This window comes from Podarcis cretensis, assembly GCF_951804945.1.
Source record: "Podarcis cretensis genome assembly, chromosome: Z".
Taxonomy (NCBI): Eukaryota; Metazoa; Chordata; class Lepidosauria; order Squamata; family Lacertidae; genus Podarcis; species Podarcis cretensis.
Window position 1 is genome coordinate 29,470,032 of NC_137184.1, and position 18,756 is coordinate 29,488,787.

At 43.4% G+C, this 18,756-nt stretch overlaps 2 protein-coding genes across 4 annotated transcripts in view; both read left to right on the forward strand.

Moving 5' to 3' along the window:
* Nucleotides 1-2,114, forward strand: part of LOC307207667 (uncharacterized protein) — a gene marked incomplete at its 5' end in the record, with an annotated part of 413,689 nt that extends 411,575 nt beyond the window's left edge. Inside the window, one exon of the mRNA XM_079961752.1 lies at nt 1,946-2,114. The remainder of the gene's footprint in view (nt 1-1,945) is intronic.
* A 520-nt stretch (nt 2,115-2,634) lies between these two features.
* Nucleotides 2,635-17,339, forward strand: LOC307207637 (uncharacterized protein). 3 transcript variants are annotated; one of them, XM_079961688.1, is made up of 7 exons: nt 2,635-2,762; nt 3,262-3,429; nt 6,488-6,655; nt 11,047-11,087; nt 11,592-11,707; nt 14,456-15,793; nt 16,801-16,954. In XM_079961688.1, the coding sequence occupies exons 1-7, from the start codon at nt 2,722-2,724 to the stop codon at nt 16,933-16,935; spliced, it is 2,007 nt and encodes a 668-aa protein (XP_079817814.1). In that variant the 5' UTR covers nt 2,635-2,721; the 3' UTR covers nt 16,936-16,954. The 3 variants fall into 3 exon arrangements, with proteins under 3 accessions (XP_079817814.1, XP_079817815.1, XP_079817813.1); XM_079961689.1 differs by lacking the exons at nt 2,635-2,762; nt 16,801-16,954 and adding exons at nt 2,835-2,951; nt 17,174-17,339; XM_079961687.1 differs by lacking the exon at nt 2,635-2,762 and adding an exon at nt 2,835-2,951 and having other exon boundaries at nt 16,801-16,955.
* Nucleotides 17,340-18,756: the final 1,417 nt, after the last annotated feature.

Here is an 18,756-nt window from a genome sequence, read left to right on the forward strand (position 1 = left end):
CCAACCTCCACAGACTGCAATCTCTGACTCAGGTCCTAACCAATTCAATTCTCTTCTAACCCCCTTCAGAACAAATAGCTCACTAGTAACTCTCCATGTTGCTGTGACCACCAATCTATCTTTTGGCTTGGTTCTGTGGGCTCCTCTGCAGTAAAAAAGCAGGACAACAGTGCTCCCACAAATGAAGCTACTACCTCAAATCAAATCCCCAGAAAGGCACTCCAGCACCAGAGCTAGGCATAATCCCTCACTTCTCTTCAAGGGACATTTTATAGGGATGAGAGCATGCTGGCAACTTGAGGGAATGCACGTGAAAGTCACAGGTGGGACTGGGTGTCCTGCTCTACAGCACAGCACATGGAAAGGATCAAACTGAGTGTGAGGCTGGGTGGAATTCAGACTGGAAACAAGTCAAAGCAAAGTTCAGGCAGGATTCTAGGAACACAGAACTGTTGAGCTGCTCCAGCAATGAACAAGCTGAAACAGCCCTTTTATAACAGTAGGAGCAAACACAACCTGCACCTGTGATTCAAGCTGCTGCTTGACTGAAAGGGTCCCAGCCTTCTCCAGTAATCTCCTAGTGTGATGGGATAATGTTAGGTCTTCCTAGGTATTCTGCAGTAGAGTGAGCAGACATTGAGAGGCAGCAGTTGCCTTCATTAAGGCATCTGTATGGCCACCATGGGAAACAGGATATTGAACCTGAAGGAACTTTGTCTGATCCATCAGGCCAATTACTTTCCTACAACAGCCAGAGACCATCCACCTATGTAGCACAGCATAACCTTTTGGCAGTAACCCAACCAACTTCCTGTTCCAGTCATTCAAGTTAAGACTTGCAGCAAATCACCCAGGTCCAAAACCCATCTGCAGGATCCCATGACTTGCAGTTTAATGGAGGCAATGTGCTGTTGTCCTTTGGAGAGCTGCAGCAGATGTTCTAGTAAACCACCACACAATATCAAGACCAAGAGTCACAAGGAAAAAGGAGTGTAAGTAAGATTTAACTTGAACTACCTCTTGAGCCAGACATCCTGGAGAGTGAAGTCAAATGGGCCTTAGAAAGCACTGCAAATAACAAGGCCAGTGGAAGTGATGGTATTCCAGCTGAACTATTTAAAATTTTAAAAGATGATGCTGTTAAGGTGCTACACTCAATATGCCAGCAAGTTTGGAAAACTCAGCAGTGGCCAGAAGATTGGAGAAGATCAGTCTACATCCCAATCCCAAAGAAGGGCAGTGCCAAAGAATGCTCCAACTATCGCACAATTGCACTAATTTCTCACGCTAGCAAGGTTATGCTTAAAATTCTACAAGGAAGGCTCAAGCAGTATGTGGACCGAGAACTCCCAGAAGTGCAAGCTGGATTTAGAAGAGGCAGAGGAACCAGAGACCAAATTGCAAACATGCGCTGGATTATGGAGAAAGCTAGAGAGTTCCAGAAAGACATTTACTTCTGCTTCATTGACTATGCAAAAGCCTTTGACTGTGTCGACCATGGCAAACTATGGCAAGTTCTTAAAGAAATGGGAGTGCCTGATCACCTCATCTGTCTCCTGAGAAATCTCTATGTGGGACAAGAAGCTACAGTTAGAACTGGATATGGAACAACTGACTGGTTCAAAATTGGGAAAGGAGAACGACAAGGCTGCATTTTGTCTCCCTGCTTATTTAACTTATATGCAGAATTCATCATGCGAAAGGCTGGGCTGGATGAATCCCTAGCCGGAATTAAGATTGCCGGAAGAAATATCAACAACCTCAGATATGCAGATGACACAACCTTGATGGCAGAAAGTGAGGAGGAATTAAAGAACCTTTTATTGAGGGTGAAAGAGGAGAGTGCAAAATATGGTCTGAAGCTCAACATCAAAAAAACGAAGATCATGGCTACTGGTCCCATTACCTCCTGGCAAATAGAAGGGGAAGAAATGGAGGCAGTGAGAGATTTTACTTTCTTGGGCTCCATGATCACTGCAGATGGTGACAGCAGCCACGAAATTAAAAGACGCCTGCTTCTTGGGAGAAGGGCAATGACAGGCCTAGACAGCATCTTGAGAAGTAGAGACATCACCTTGCCAACAAAGGTCCGTATAGTTAAAGCTATGGTTTTCCCAGTAGTGATGTATGGAAGTGAGAGCTGGACCATAAAGAAGGCTGATCGCCGAAGAATTGATGCTTTTGAATTATGGTGCTGGAGGAGACTCTTGAGAGTCCCATGGACTGCAAGAAGATCAAACCTCTCCATTCTGAAGGAAATCAGCCCTGAGTGCTCACTGGAAGGACAGATTGTGAAGCTGAGGCTCCAGTACTTTGGCCACCTCATGAGAAGAGAAGACTCCCTGGAGAAGACCCTGATGTTGGGAAAGATGGAGGGCACAAGGAGAAGGGGGCGACAGAGGACGAGATGGTTGGATAGTGTTTTCGAGGTTACCAGCATGAGTCTGACCAAGCTGCGGGGGGCAGTGGAGGACAGGAGTGCCTGGCGTTCTCTGGTCCATGGGGTCACGAAGAGTCGGACACGACTAAACGACTAAACAACAACAACACCTCTTAGCATGGTATCTGGGTTGTACCAAATGGAATCTCAACCTTCCCCTTCATTCATTTTCTCCGTCTCTTTATGACATCAGCAGCAGCATCTCCTGCTCAGGCTTCTTCAGGATGACTTCACAATATGAATCCTCAGCAAAAAGGGAAGGAAATGCCTGAAACAGAAAAATGAATTCCCCCGGTCTGGCTAGAAGGAACAAGCTGGTGAGGTGAAATAATCTTGCACTTCGGGGCATTGTTCTGAAATGTGGATAATCCTCTACATGGAAACACCAATAAAATCTAGACAAGGTGTCAGTCCACATGGAGTTTATTCCCATGTATAGTGCCCAGTTCCGTATACAAGTTCAGTATACAGGTGTTCAAAGAGCACAGGTTGATGTAAGGAGCACGGAGAGGTGTGCATCGGCCTGGTCACTATGTCCTTGGAGGTTCCAGCTCCACTCCGAACTTTCAACATGAAAGTTTGAAAAAGTATTCTTTGGGTGTTCAATTGAACATGCAGGGACTCCTCCCCACAACTGGAAAGCCCATGCAATTGGGATTCCCAGTTGTGGGGAGGATTCTAAGCTCATTCAGATTAACATGCAAACCCTCCCCCCTCTGGACCTTCTGCCCAATGCGTGAAAACCTGAAGCTGTAGCCAATGAGAATGTTATGGGTGGGACTAGCATGCACATCACTAATCTTCTCTCAATGTCTTTTCAGGCAAAAACATGCAAAGAACTGGAAAGTCCGTTCAGAGAGAACCAGTACCCACCACCTTCCAGCCAAAACTCACCATCTTCCAGCCAATGCCCAGAACATTCCAGCCAATGCCCAGAATGTTCCAGCCAAGAGTTTAGAGCAGACACCCAAGGCAGACCAGCAGGTCAGGTAAGCCAAGTTATGTTCCAGCCCCAGGCACAGCTGTTAACAGGGTGTTTTGCACAATCTCGCAAAACAACTCCAAGATCATTAACATCTCCACATTTCCTCCTGCAGGAGTAAATGAAAGGAGCGAATATGTGAATGCATTTGAAGGGTTGGATCAACAACAACAACAACAACAACTATGATAATTACAGCAATAGGTCTACAGTTCCTAGGAAGGAGAGTTAACCCTTTCACCCATGTTGCAATCTCAGTGAAAATCCTCTCCACTCCAAAGCTCTAATCACTCTAAGAGAATGCTGCCTTCAATGCCGTTGGCAGCTTCCCTTCTGGATTAAGTAGCAATTACAGGAGGTAAAACTTCAACAGTACCACAGCAGTGGGTGAAGGGTTACCCTCCCTGTCTGCAAATCTTAGACCTGAATCTGATCACATGCCTCTTCTCATGGCTATTCTTTTGCACATGCTTTTTAAAAATAATCATGTTAAATAGATTTGGGTGAATGGGGCTCTGCCTCCATCTGCTTCCTCTTTGTTCAAGGGGTGACTTTGACTGTCATAGACTCTGGTTCCACCTACTGTTAGGCTTTGTGCCTTCTCCCTGTCAGTCTCGATGGGCAGCAATTACCACTAAGGCTGATGGGAATTGTAGTCTAACATCTGGAGGGCACCATGTTTCCAATCCTTGGGTAGGTAATTATGCAAATTTATAGAGTTTTCCACTGTGTAAAGCCATTGAAGCAGTATATATGATCGAACAGAACAAAACACAAAAATGCAAGCTCTAAAAGCAATAAAATCAATTCAACAAGCTCTCAAAACAACAAAAGCATACCAGCAAACTCCAGAAAAAAAAGCATCAGATGTAAAATTGATATTCCATAAGTGACTGGGTGCACTGCAGATAAAGCCTTCCTAAGCAAAAATTTCTTCAGTAGTTGACTAAATATTATCACGCTATGCACCTGTCTAGACAGACAGATAGAAAGAAAGAGATATTGTTTGCCTGTCTGCTAACATATTCAGGAGCTTGATGCTTTATAATATGTGTCTTCTGTACTATGCATTTAAAGCATTATCATACCACTTTCAGCAATCATGCATTCCCCCAAAGAATCCTAGGAACTGTAATTTGCTAAGGATGCTAAGAGGTGTTGGAGGCCCCTATTCCCTTCACACGGCTAAAGTTCTCTGAGTTCTCTGGGATGAGGTATCGACTGGTGAACCACTCAGAGAACCACAGTCCCCAAGAGTCTTCAGGGGAAGCTAAGCTGTTTAAAGTGGTATGCTACTGTGTTAAACGAAGAGTGCTAATGGGACCAGAGTGGATTATCATCTAAGAGTCAGGATACAGTAAAAATAGAATGAGGTAAGGAAGATGCAAATCAGAAAGGTCAGGTACTAGCTCTTTCATACTGTTACAAGTGTAGTTGCTGCAGCAGGCACTTATGGAGGGAAGAGCCAGATAGTATTTGATCTCAGCCAGGCCAATGAAAGAAACTTTGCTGTCTCACTCTGAAGTACAGTGGTACCTCGGGTTAAGAACTTAATTCATTCTGGAGGTATGTTCTTAACCTGAAACTGTGCTTAACCTGAGGTACCACTTTAGCTAATGGGGCCTCCTCCTGCTGCTGCTGCTGCTGCTGCTGTGCCGCCGCCTGATTTCTGTTCTCATCCAGAAGCAAAGTTCTTAGCCCAAGGCAATATTTCTGAGTTAGCGGAGTCTGTAACCTGAAGCATCTGTAACCTGAAGGATCTGTAACCCGAGTTACCACTGTAGTCAGGAAAAATGGCTTTAATGGAGATAATTTTAAAAAAACAAAACCAACCACCCTTTCTTGAGCAAAGCTGGTCCTGAATTGTTGTCAAAGTATAATCTGCCCAAGAAATGAAGAGGTTTTTTCCCCCCAATACTTTTTATTCAAGCTTTACAAATACACATACCCGTGTAAGTATACACTGTACAATTCATCATATCAATAAGCATATCAACATACATATAAATAAATTATAATTCATTTACATAATGTACTTATCTCTTCCCCTGCTTATACAAAGAAAAAAAAATTAAATATAAAAAATTATTATCATCAAGAAAAAAGAAACAAAACTTCATATTTGGACTCTTATTGAGCTCTGGACTCCCCTCCACCCTATTGGTAAGTATCGTATAAGTCCTACATTCACGTATTTTATCTTGATCTTGAATATTAAACGTTCTCTATTCCAACACCACCAGTGTCCTCTACCATTTATTATCAATATACTTCCAATATTTACTCGAGTTTTTATGAAATTTTTGTTCATCTTGATCTCGTATTCTACCCGTTAATCTAGCAAGCTCAATGAAGAGGTTTTTTTTTATAGATCATGGGTAGGCAAACTAAGGCCCAGGGGCCAGATCCAGCCCAATTGCCTTCTAAATCCGGTGTACGGGCAGTCTGGGAACCAGCGTGTTTTTACATGAGTAGAATTTGTGCTTTTATTTAAAATGCATCTCTGGGTTATTTGTGGGGCATAGGAATTCATTCAGACATTTATTTTTTCAAAATATAGTCTGGCCCCCCACAAGGTCTGAGGGACAGTGGCCCGGCCCCCTGATGAAAAAGTTTGCTGACCCCTGTACTAGATCTAGTATAAGGTGCTTCACACATGACATTTTTTCAAAGGGCACCAAAGTTTTTGGGTTGTTGTTGCTTTTTTGGTGGGAGGATGGGGGAGCAATGCCCCATTCCCAATGCTTTTGTGTGACAACCCCTATCATCCATGATTATCATCCATGCTTTCTGAGAGAGTTGGAATCCAACAGCATTTGGAGCCCCCCCCCCCCCGTTTGTATGTGTAGAAGTATGTAAGGAGTGCAACAAGCAAGGACTCCTCCCCATCACTGGAAAGCCCACACAATTGCGATTTATCAGTTTTGGGGTGGATTCTCTTTCAGATGCACATGCAAATCCTCCTCCTCCTCTGGACCTTCTGCCCAGTGCTTGAGGCTGCTGGGAATGCTGAGTGGGTTAGGGCTAACATGCCCATTCCTAATCCTCTCTCATTGTCTTTTCAGTCAAACACCTGCAAACAACCAGAAAGTTCATTCAGAGGGAACTAATACTCGCCACCTTCCAGCCAAGACTCACCATCTTCCAGCCAATGTCCAGAATGTTCCAGCCAATGCCAAACAGCTTCCAGCCAAGAACTTAGAGCAGACATCCAAGGTAGACCAGCATGTCAGGTAATCTAAGTTATGCTCCAGCCCCAATTACAGCTGTTAACAGGGCACAAATTCACAAAGCAATTCCAGGATCATTTCCTTCTCCCCCATCACATTCAGTTTGCTGCCCACCCCGCACCCCCCCCCCAATCTGCACCTTTACTTACAGAAAGTCATAGGGTGGTTCTGGCTGTCATTGACTCTGGCGCCACCTACTGTTGGCCTCCGTGCCTTCTGTCCTGCCAGTCCCAATAGGCAGCAATGACCACTGCCCCAAAGGATATGAACTCAGCTTCCTCAACATGCTTGCCTTGAACTGGGAAAGCCATTGTGTTGCACATTTTGATCTATGCACTGGATATAGAAATATTTGTCCGAAGAAAGAAGTGATGCTGGATTGAGACAAGTGGAGTTTCCAGATTTATTTATTTAAAAGGCAATGCATGTGCACTCATGTGTAACCTGCTCCCACCTGCAATCCATTCAGGGTCGGGCAGAAAAACTGATTTTGCAGGAACTACTTCAGGGATTTTTATTTTTATTTTATTTTTGAGCAGACCAGAACCAGAACCAGAGCCAGGTACAAAATGGTGACTCATAGGGTAGAGTGAATTACCTGCATCACCCCATGGGCCAGATGTTGGAGATGAGCTTCATAAACAGGCACACATTTAAAACAAGGCCCCTACATTTTCCCGCGACATTTTCAGTGGGTTAGTAAAAGTGAATCCTGCACAAAACTTCTTTCCCCCCCCCCCCCCAGGGCCATGTGATTAATCATAATCAATGGCCACCATTGAGAACAGCATGCTGGACTAGATGTGCCACTGGCCTGATCCTGCATACTCTTATTGTGGTCTTAGTAATGCAGAATAGGACCATCTGTATGCCAGAGGAAGCTTTGCAACTCAAATAATTGCTCCTACCTCTGTTTCAAGGATCCAGCTCATTACCCTCATCTCCTTGATGCAATATTAAGTTGCCACATTTTGCAGGTCTCCCACTCAAGCTTATTCAAAAGGCTTTCAACCACAGTTGTAATAAATCCTCTAAACAGTCCAGCTTATTCTTCAATTTTGTTTCTTTTCACTGGGCTAGGTCCATAAATTAGATCTTTCTCTTCCATGCCTGTTTTGGATGAATGGTTTAATTAACAAGGGAAGAAATGAAACAAGGCCACAAAAAGAGGAAAAAAAGACAGACGCCTTTTCAAATGTTTTAAAAGCTGTTGAGAAAAATCATTTCAAAGTTTTAGGGGGGGCGCGGGAAGAATTATGAAAGTAACAAAAATCATTCTTCAGCTCTTTCTATCAATTCTGCTGGTCCCACCAGAGTTGTAATCCTCCATTCTAACTTTGCTCCCCCGTCCAAACAAAATATGCTGATGAATGCAGTGGAAATAAGAGAAGATGAAAATGGGAAATATATTATTTTATTACAGGGGTGGGAAACCTCAGGCCTGGGGGATCAAATGTGGCCCTACAAGCATTTCTATTTGGCCCTTGAGACTTTCCTCAGGCCACATCCCTCACCACCTCTTCTTCATACCCTCCTTGAGCATTTTTGCCTGGCTAGAATGCATCCTGGAACTCTGATACTGTCTCTTCCTTGCCTGGATGATACAGAGAGAGAGGCCGGTGAGTGTGAAGAAAGCAGCCCATTGTACAGTGGCAAGATTCACATTTGTTACTCCCTTTGGTCATTCCCACCACTAACATGTGTCACCTGCAGGGTTGATGACGGCGAAATGTTTCCTTTGCATTGAAAGAAGTTCCCTGCAGCTGTTCTATAACTATATAACAATGCAACCTTGCCAGCATACATTATATATTAGCAGACCCTCCAAGTGTCCCTATTTTCCAGGGATGTCCCTGATTTAGAGAAGCCATCTTGGTTTCTGATTTGATCCCGGAATGTCCCGCTTTTCCTTAGTATGTCCCATAGGATTTTCATTTGAGAAATGTTGGAGGGTTTGGAGATACACTATCCAAGCCCTGAGCTGCCTAAAGGCAATTCTGTATAGTGAAGGGTTTTTTTAAAAAAAAAATTATGTTTTTATATATGTTGGAAGCTGCCCAGAGTGCTGGGCAACCCAACAAGATGTGTGGGGTATAAATAGTAAAATTATCATTATGGAATGGGACGTCTATATTTTCATTGGAGAAATTTTGGAGGGTATGTATTAGGCCCCATCACCCTGTAACCACTTGAAGTCATCATGGACTTCCCCCAATGAATCCTGGGAACTGTAGTTTGTTAGGGGTCTGAGGGTTGTTAGGAGACCCCTGTTCCCCTCATAGGGCTACAGTTTGCCAAGTGGTTTAACAGCCAGTCCCTCTTCCCAGGAAACTCTGGGGATTGTATGTAGCTCTGTGAGAGGAATATGGGTTTCCTAACAGCTGTCAGCACAGACAGGGGTGGGGGGGTCAGCTTCTCAGTCTCAGTGCTGCCACTAGCAGGGGGGAAGATGGGAGCAAAGTTTCAAGCACCAGATTAATTTCCTCCTGAGGAGAGAGCAAGAGACTTATGCTGCTTTGTAATATCCATTTACAAATATAAGGTTGAGCGGCAGGGTGTGTGTGTTGACTATCAGAATAGATGGTACTTATCTGTATCATAGAGGGACGCGGGTGGTGCTGTGGGTTAAACCACAGAGCCTAGGGCTTGCCGATCAGAAGGTTGGCGGTTCGAATCCCTGCGATGGGGTGAGCTCCCGTTGCTGGGTCCCATCTCCTGCCTATCTAGCAGTTCGAAAGCACGGCCAAGTACAAGTAGATAAATAGGTACCACTCCGGTGGGAAGGTAAACGGCATTTCCGTGTGCTGCTCTGGTTTGCCAGAAGCAGCTTAGTCATGCTGGCCACATGACCCGGAAGCTGTACACCGGCTCCCTCGGCCAATAAAGCGAGATGAGTGCCGCAACCCCAGAGTCGTTCGCGACTGGACCTAATGGTCAGGGGTCCCTTTACCTTTACCTATCTGAATCATAGTGTCAGTTCCTCAAAAGCGAACCACATTGAAACTCCTCCTTTCAGCCAGCTGCAAATAAATAAATAAATCTCAGGGTTCCAGGTCCCAACCAATTGAGGCATGCTTGATAGCTAGCAGTAACCAATCATCAATGGCCATTTTAGAAAGCATCTCCTAGCCATGAGTGCTCCTTTAAAAAAAAAAAAAAACCAGCTTCAGCTATCACCTGAACAAATGCCTAGAGGGAAAAAAAATTCCGTCCTCATTGCATGACCATAACATTATTAAATATTTCTCCAGCTAATAGTATCGCAGTAGTAAATATGAACGAGACCTTGCAGCCTTTAATTGTATTTTCATTTCAAATGGCCAATAGGTGCTTATTTTGTTTTCACTTATCTAAATGACTCATGCCCAGACACACTGATGTTCTGGAATATGTACACCAAATAAGTAATTTCTTCTCTATTCAACTTGCCGCAGGCTCCAAGGTATCCAAAGGGATTTTGCATACAACCAGGTCTTTAGAATAAATCCCACCTGACTTCTGTTTTGGTTACCAGGATGAGTGTTGAAACGGTAGATAATTAGGATGACGGGGTGGGGAGGTCGAGGTGGCGGACAGAATTCATAAACTGCTACTACAGAAAAGAGAAGATCTCACTGAACCTTTGTAGAGATAAGCACTCATTTATTTGACTTTTCATAGACATCTGAAGGCAGCCCTGTTTCAGGAAGCTTTTAACGTTTGACGTTTTCTTGTGTTCTTTTATATTTTGTTGGAAGTCACTCAGATTGGCTGAGGTAACCCAGTCAGATGAGTGGGATATTAGAAATAAATTATAACAATATTATTGTTTAGGAACGTAACTCAATCATTCTATATCTATTCAGTTCCTAAATGAAGGTTGTTCTAAGGTAGGCTTCCTCAGCCTCGGCCCTCCAGATGTTTTTGGCCTACAACTCCCATGATCCCTAGCTAGCAGGACCAGTGGTCAGGGATGCTGCGAATTGTAGTCTCAGAACATCTGGAGGGCCGAGGTTGAGGAAGCCAGTTCTAAGGCATACACTTATGGCAGTTTAAAAGCATGCCAGTGCAAGTAGATAAATAGGTACCGCTGCAGCGGAAAGGTAAACGGCGTTTCCATGCACTCTGGCTTCTGTCATGGTGTACCAGAAGCGGTTTAGTCATGCTGGCCACATTACCCAGAAAGCTGCTGTGGACAAACTCCGGCTCCCTTGGCCTGAAAGCAAGATGCGCGCCACGTCCCACAGTTGAATTCCACTGGACTTAACTGTCCAGGGCTCCTTTACCTTAACCTTTTTACCTTGTACCTGTTAATAATAATAATATTTTAAAACTGAAAAAAGGATAATGTCTTTAGAATTGGTAAAACAGTCTATATGACAATGCCTCTCTCTGTTGTTGTTTTTCTCTTGTAGTAAATATAGAGGATCTCCACTTTATGAAAAATACATTCCAGGTATGAAGGTGAACATCCGATCAGAGACAGATAGGTAGCCGTGTTGGTCTGCCATAGTCAAAACAAAATAAAAAAATTCCTTCCAGTAGCACCTTAAAGACCAACTAAGTTAGTTCTTGGTATGAGCTTTCGTGTGCATGCACACTTCTTCAGATACACTGAAACAGAAGTCACCAGACCCTACTATGACTATGTTGCGCCTGCACGGTTGGAGGCAATATGCCTCTGAATACCAGTTGCTCACAGTGCTAGTTCCTCACAAGTGAGGAGAGGGCTGCTGTGCTCAGGTCCTGCCTTTGGGCTCCACATAAGTTGGCCACTGAGATTAAGATGGTGGTCTAGATCACAATTGACCTGATTCAGTAGGGCTATTCTTATGCTGTCCTTTTAAGCAGCTGTTAAGAACTGAACTCATAGGTGAATTCATTGAAACCACTCTTTACCATTGTGTTGTTGGGTTCCCCCCTCCCTCAAACGTCTTTCTTATTTCTATCTATATTTCAGATATCGAGTGCTATAATGCCATACTAAAGCCACGAGTCAGCCTAAGCTTTCCTCTGGACTTTCCAAAGCCAGTACGACCTGGTACCAAAACAAGATCAAGGCCTTCTGCTTTAAAGGTAAGCAGAATTCCTCCAGGCAATTAATAAGGCAAGAATTTTTAATAAAGTGCAATATTAGGAGGGGGCAATGCATTGAAATTGATCAAGACAAAACTCTATTTTAGTTTAGTTTAGTTTAGTATTCAAGTATTTTAGAAGTTGTCAAAGCCATATGGGTATATTGGTTTCAATATAAAAAATGTGTCATATCTGCTACAACATAGTTGAGGAACCTTTGCTCTTATGGATGTTGTTGGACTACAACTCCTGTCATCCATGACCACTGACCATGCTGGCTAAGTCTGATAGGAGCAGGACCTGAAGGGCCAAAGGTCCCCTGCCATTAAGGGAGTGATCTACAAAAAACCCTGAAAGGTACAAAACTGCCAACAGAATAGCATAGTGAAATCTGCTTACAGAGCCAGGAAGTTCAATGGAAAATCCACCTGGCCTGTGACATTTCAATGTATATATTTTATATTCTGCTGACTGGATGTTTTGACACGTGCTTTTTTGTGAGAATGCACTGCATCGTGGGCATTGTAGTCCACAGTAGCTGTATAAAAAATGATTACAATTAGAACTACACTCATATTATAGAAGCCCAGATGGGTTGTGTGCATCCTTTCAATCCTTAGCAATGGCCTTCCATGTTGGAGAAACTCAACAAAGATCCAAGCTGGTGAAGAGGACACCAGAAGGGTAACTTGCCACATTTTGAACTAAGTGAAGCAACACATACTGTATTACAATCAAAAAGTCCAGAGCCAAAGATTCTTCCTTGGGCCTCCAATATATGAAAGTCTCCCTGCTTCCCTATAGTTCCCCTTGTATGCAGAGGGTAACCTCTTGGTAGTTCCATCACCTTCATAAGTTTGTGGGGGACCCTAAGAGAAGGCCTTTCTTGTGGCAGCCGCAAAGCTGTGGAAGACCCTCCCTACAAAAGTGCATCTGGCACCTTTATTGTACAGCTTCTGGCAAATGCTGAAGAAACACCTCTTTAACCCTGGCTTTTGACACATGAGGTGTATAATTTTAAGACCAACTTTATTTTTGTGATTCCAAGTTATTTTAAATTGTTTTTGATATTGCATTTTAATTTGCAACCCACCCTGGAACCTTAGGGTGAAGGGTGGCATAATGTCACCACCTGCACCACTCTACCCATTTGCACTCTCACTCTTGTTGGCTCTTGTCCTATCTACAATGGCCTAACATAAGTTTATGGGTCCAAGTCACATGAGATCACCAACTTTGCTGCCAGATTTATACTGAACACACACATGGAATGGAATACGAAAGATGAAGAGGTCAAATCGGTAATGATACAGTGGGCAAAGGATTTTGGGTACAATATTCAATTTGAAGATTGGGAAAAACTGTGGAAAGAGCATTTAAAATTTACAGCATGTATCACACTGAAGGAGAATGTGATGAAAATGTTTTATAGATGGTATATGACACCTGTAAAATTAGCAAAGATGTATAAGGTTGATAACAAATGTTGGAAGTGTAAAGACAAGGAAGGGACATTCTTTCATCAGTGGTGGGAATGTAAGAAAGTGAAAAGTTTTTGGGAAATGATATATAATGAGTTGAAAAAAATGTTAAGATATACTTTTGTGAAAAAACCCGAAGCTTTTCTTTTAGGTATGGTAGGAAAGGACATCAGAAGAAAGGACTGTAAGCTTTTCCAGTATGCGGTAACGGCAGCCAGAATCCTGTTGGCTCAGAAGTGGAAACAAGAGGAAATACCGACGATAGAAGAATGGAGACTAAAAATGACAGACTATGCAGAACTGGACAAATTAACTGGGAAAATTAGATATACTAAAGATCAAAAGTTCATCGAAGACTGGGGGAAATTTGTGGATTATCTGAAAAATATATGTGGTGTGAACACAATGCTAGCGGGATTTAAAGAGGCACTGTAAAAAAAGAAAATAAGTATTGTTTATGAGAAATAATAGGAGTAAGGAGGAAAAATGGCAATACGAAAGAAGGGAATGTGTATTAAAGGTGTAACTACGGATGATTGTCAGAGACGTTGAAGGAAGTCAAAAAAATAACTATGATTTGTTGTATGCGGGATTGAACGAAGAATTGGAGGGAATTTTACAAAATGTATAATAATAAAAATTATCATAAAAAAAAAAGAACACACACATGTCAACTGTGCCAATTCTCTAAGGTCAGCTCTCGTTCTCCCCTTCCACTGATATAACACTGGCTTTTAGGGATGCTTTGTTAAAATATTGTTTGTGTGATTTGCTAGATAAAAACAGTGGTTAAATGCCCGTACCCCTGATCTATGGAAGTTAAATCTCTAAGTTATGGAGATGGGTGCATCTTGCCCCTAATGTACACCCGTACTGATGAACACCCATAGGCAGTAAGGTGCCATGTTCTGCACTGTCTGCCACTTCTCATGCTGATGAAGCTCATTTTTATAACAGATTGTACAGCAGTTATGAGAGGTTTTTTGAAGCATATCTTTAGCCAAAAGAACAAAAGAATGAACACCTTGGTTTTCTTGAAGCCCCAGATGTGCCACTGCAAATGAATGAATGCAGTATAGCTTGGTGCAGCTAGAGTAGAGTTTTCTACCCTGAGAAATGAAGGAGGTGTGAACGTGGCCGCGGAACAAGAGATATTTGGTATGAGAGAGTTGGAGGGTCTGCAGCTGTCCATGGATTCTCTCCTTATCTCAATCCCACTCTCTCTGTGTCACAATTACTAACATGCAATTTGATTGTTGCCTTTCAGCGAGTCAACGTACCGCTAGCACCGGCACATGTGCAACTAGACTTTAAAATCCCCACCACTGAACCACCCAAGCCAATTGCTCCAGGTGAATCTGATGAACCATCTCTAGAACCATCTCTAGAACCAAGCCAGAACCAAGCCTTAGAGAACTCCGAGAAAGCAGATCCAAGCAAGTCAGAGGAGAAAAAGAAATTCTGGCACAAGTTGCCTTGTTGGAAGAAAAAGAAGGCCCCTGTATCAGACACTAAGGAACATGCAGGTGATCATACCGAGGTAGATGCAGCTGGTAATATAACAGTTACACCTGAAAATGAAGAAAAATCACACCATAGCAGTGTATCACCCCAGACCACTGTGGAATCACCATCACCACCACCACCACCACCAAAATCACCACCACCCATTTCCCCTTCAGCAACTAAACCTAGGAAAAGAATCAAAGATAAGAAAGATACCACACTGATGGTATCTCCATCAGACATAACCCCTCAAACATCTGCTGCGCCATCACCAAGTGATGATGGGGAACAGTCAAAATCACTCAAAGGGATTTTGAAATCATCAGTGGAAAAAATGCAGCCTGGAAAATCTGTTTCCATCCATACACCACAAGAGATAAACAGCACCGAGCCTCCTCCAAAGCATTCAATGACTCATTTTAGAAGTAAGGAAATTTCACCTGCGACTAATGACAGTCCAACCTCTGAGAGAACATCAGCCACTGATGAAACAGAGCTGAGTTCTGCACCTACCACATCGCTCAAATCTCAGAGGCGCACACCTCTGTTTGCCAGAGCTTTTAAGCCACCACTAAATGTTTCCAGGAAACGTTTTGGAAAGGGAAAAGAAGAAGGCAAAGTTTCCACTGTTGCAGCTTCAGAAGCACCTTTGCCTGAGTCTACTAATTCTGGAGATCAAGAAATTTCACCTCTGACATCTCAGCCGCCATTGGAGAAAACAGTGCCCACATCACCACCTGGCATGGTGCCTCATGATTCAGCACCCAGATCACCACCCAGAAATTTGCCGCCACCACCAGAAGATCAATTGAACACAGAGGCAGCTTCTGCTCTCACTACCTCTCTCAGATCTCAGAAGCGGGCACGTATGTTTGCCAGAGCAAGTACACCATCCCCAAATGTTGCCACTACTCATTTCAGAAGTGAGGAAATGTCACCTACAGCTGACAGCAGCTTGCCTCGCCCAACGCCTGGGAAAACACCACTCAAATCACCCACCACTTCTCCCAAAGATACTGAGAAACACACAGCAGTGCACAAATCTTTCTTCACCACAATTCCAACAGGATCTCTGCAGGAGATGAAAGCTGCACGCCTAGTAAGTTGTTTCTCTTTTTCTTCAAATCTCATGAAAACGCAGGTCAGAAATGTTGGTGTAATAAGGTCAAATAGTTGGTGTAAGGCAGTCAAATATTATACCATAGGGAAGAGGTAATATTGGGTGCACCACAATCAGAACTTCAATACAGGTAGTCTAAAGTTTAAAAAGCTGCAACATTGCTTGTAAAATACAAGTGCTCATTGGCCAAATCATTAGAAAACAGGAGCAAATGTATTCATACTAAGCAAACTAGTAGAATCCTACCTATCTTGCTCATTCTTACATCTGACATTCTTGTGAAATAGCTTAGTTATATAAAAGTTTCCTCAGAGAGACACTCCAGCATGAAATGGCTGAAACAGGAATTTGTTTCTATGGATGCAATGAAGGGATTGAGCACCTCAAGCCTGAAATGGCAATATGTGCACACCCCCTCAGCCTCTCTATCTGGCCCTCAGGATTTTCCCTAAGCCACACTCCGAAACTGTGCTGCTGTGTAACCCTCCTTAAGTAATTTTGCCTGGCTAGACTACATCCTTGAACTCTGATGATGCCTTGTCCCAAGCATACACAACTCACAATGAGGACATGTGATTGGACATTTGGTTCTTTAGTGTCAAAGCACTCAACTACATCAGCTTCTAAGGTGCAAAAAATATGTGCACTGCTCCTGCTGAATAGCTAGCTAGGCATCTCCTTCATCAGGCTTGTGCTCTGACCCAGATATCTGGAGCAACAATGCAAACATGCCCCTTTCAGCACACATACCCACACTTGTGATGCCAGCAGCTGGTGACCTCCTGTACTACAGCTCCAGATGCTCCTGTCCCTTTAAACCCCTCCTTGTCCTTGGAGACAGCAAGGGAAGAAGCAGAGGAGATTCTAATGGCCTAGCTGTCTCTGCCTCTGTCTCTTCCACCTCTGTGCCTTCCTGTAACTCTTCCCTGCCTCCTTTTCTCCCATTTCTGACTCTTCTTCTTCCCTCTGCCACATGGGTGGTACAGAACCCCACAAATCACTGGCCTCTTCCCCTTGATCATCCTCCTGCTCCCCTGGCTCCTCTGCCCACCCTTCAGACTCCTTCCTGCACCTGGCATGCTTCTTGCTTATCTGGGTGGAGAACAGAGATGGGTGTGTGAGTACATGTATATTAGTAGACATTTACATATATATTTTTCTCTGCCCACTTTTGTTTCTGGCCCCATCTGCTACCTGAAAGTGGCCCTCCGAAGGCACTACTCTCAGATAACTGGGTGCAGAAATGCATTCTTGTATGTGTATAAGGTGGCAAAACTTGCATGTTTCTTTCTGCAGAATAATTTGTAATTCTTCTTGTTATTAATTCCATTCTCATGCCTTCTATCTTCCTCATTCCAGCCTGGAGCAAAATGGGTTCAAAAATTCCTTCAATAAAAAGAAAGGAAGAATGATTTTTTCAGTTCTACCACAACACTTCTCTGGGGATTTTTTATGCAGCAGCTGGTATCAATGAATAGCTCTTCCTTTTATTAAAAGCTAACAAATAAAACATATCCACCAACAACCTGTGAGTAGTGAGTTTATTGGCATAACTTGGTAATTGCCTTGTTCATGCTCAGTCTGTAGAGTATGAGACTCTTAATTTCAGGGTCGTGGATTCAAGCCCTACATTGGGCAAAAGATTGCAATATGCATTGCAAAGCATTGGCCTAGATGACCCTTGGGGTCACTTCCTACTCTAAGATTCTGCATCTGATACCAGAATCCTCAGAGGAAGGCAGCCCAGAAGTTGCAGGACCATGGACAGCTCCAAGTAAACAGCTTGCTCTCACAAAGGTTAAGAGCAGACTGAGTCTTTAAAACAACAACAACAACATGTTTGGTTCCTTGCCTTTTCCCAGCAGACATAGCATATGAGGTTGGGTGTTGCCACTGCAGCTTGCCATGGCAGGGTGGTGGTAAAGGCAGCCAGCTGCAACTTCAGATATTGGAATGTAGCTTTTGAGGTTTCTGCCCAAATCAGCCACTTCTGCACCATTCCCTGTGTACAGCATGTCTTTGTAGGAACTATGGTGCAAATCACTTCATGTTCCCGAAGTGGATCCTTTGAATCAATGTGTCAGATGGAGAAATGGTTGTGTGAACTGCCTTTCCCCCGGAATGCTGGTGTCACATCATGGGCATATTTTTCTCACTCTGATACAGTCTGCCAACTTAACAACACATTTCTCTGCAAGTTCTGGCTTTTTAGAAAAGACCAGTCATTACAACGTGTACTAGAGCAGTACTCCAATTTGGCCAAGTACACCAATAGAACAGACTGACAGAAATGTGGTGTCAAGATAGGCATATAGGGAATAAATGCAGTGTGTCCATCCTGGCTTTGGGACAAATGTGACAATATAGCTTCAGCAGTTAATGTGATTGAACACATTTTTAGTCTTGGGAGGTGGTGGTGGTTGGTTTCAACAACTCCAGCAATGCAGAAACCTCTTTGTAAATCAAACTCAGGATTTCCCTCCATGATGTTTGGAAAGGATACCATCACCTTAAGAAACAGAGGCTAGATCCAGACACATCAAAAAAGCGATTCAGTTAAACACGTTGTAGACTTCTTAAAGGGAAATCCCGTTGGCGAAAGATGGGAATCCACAGCGCCATCTGGTATCACAGTGTTATAACACATATAAAGTGTTTTTGGGTTTTTTCTTTATCAATGTGGCTGTGGCATAGAATCAGTTTGTAATGAGCCCTGCAAGATTGCAAAATGCAGCGGACCAGGAGACAGTGCAAACATTCTTGAAATGCACACTATTTGGAACAGAGGTGGATGGTGCCCCTTGGGACTAGTAGGGCAGAAGGCAAGGGGACTAACAGTGATAGTCAGAGTCACCCCCCTGGTTGGTTTAAGGAGGGAGGCTGGCTGGCTGAGGGCAGACTGAGCTTGCTGGGCCAGTGCCTCATTTACACTAATGGACCAG

What these genes read in the sequence shown, in the direction of transcription:
- LOC307207637 (XM_079961687.1), top strand. Translation starts at nt 2,857, where the DNA reads ATGGAGTTTATTCCCATGTATAGTGCCCAGTTCCGTATACAAGTTCAG. An exon ending in AAGGTAGACCAGCATGTCAG is followed by an intron (nt 6,656 to 11,046) that starts GTAATCTAAGTT and finishes TTTCTCTTGTAG; the next exon opens with TAAATATAGAGGATCTCCAC. An exon ending in TTATGAAAAATACATTCCAG is followed by an intron (nt 11,088 to 11,591) that starts GTATGAAGGTGA and finishes TCTATATTTCAG; the next exon opens with ATATCGAGTGCTATAATGCC.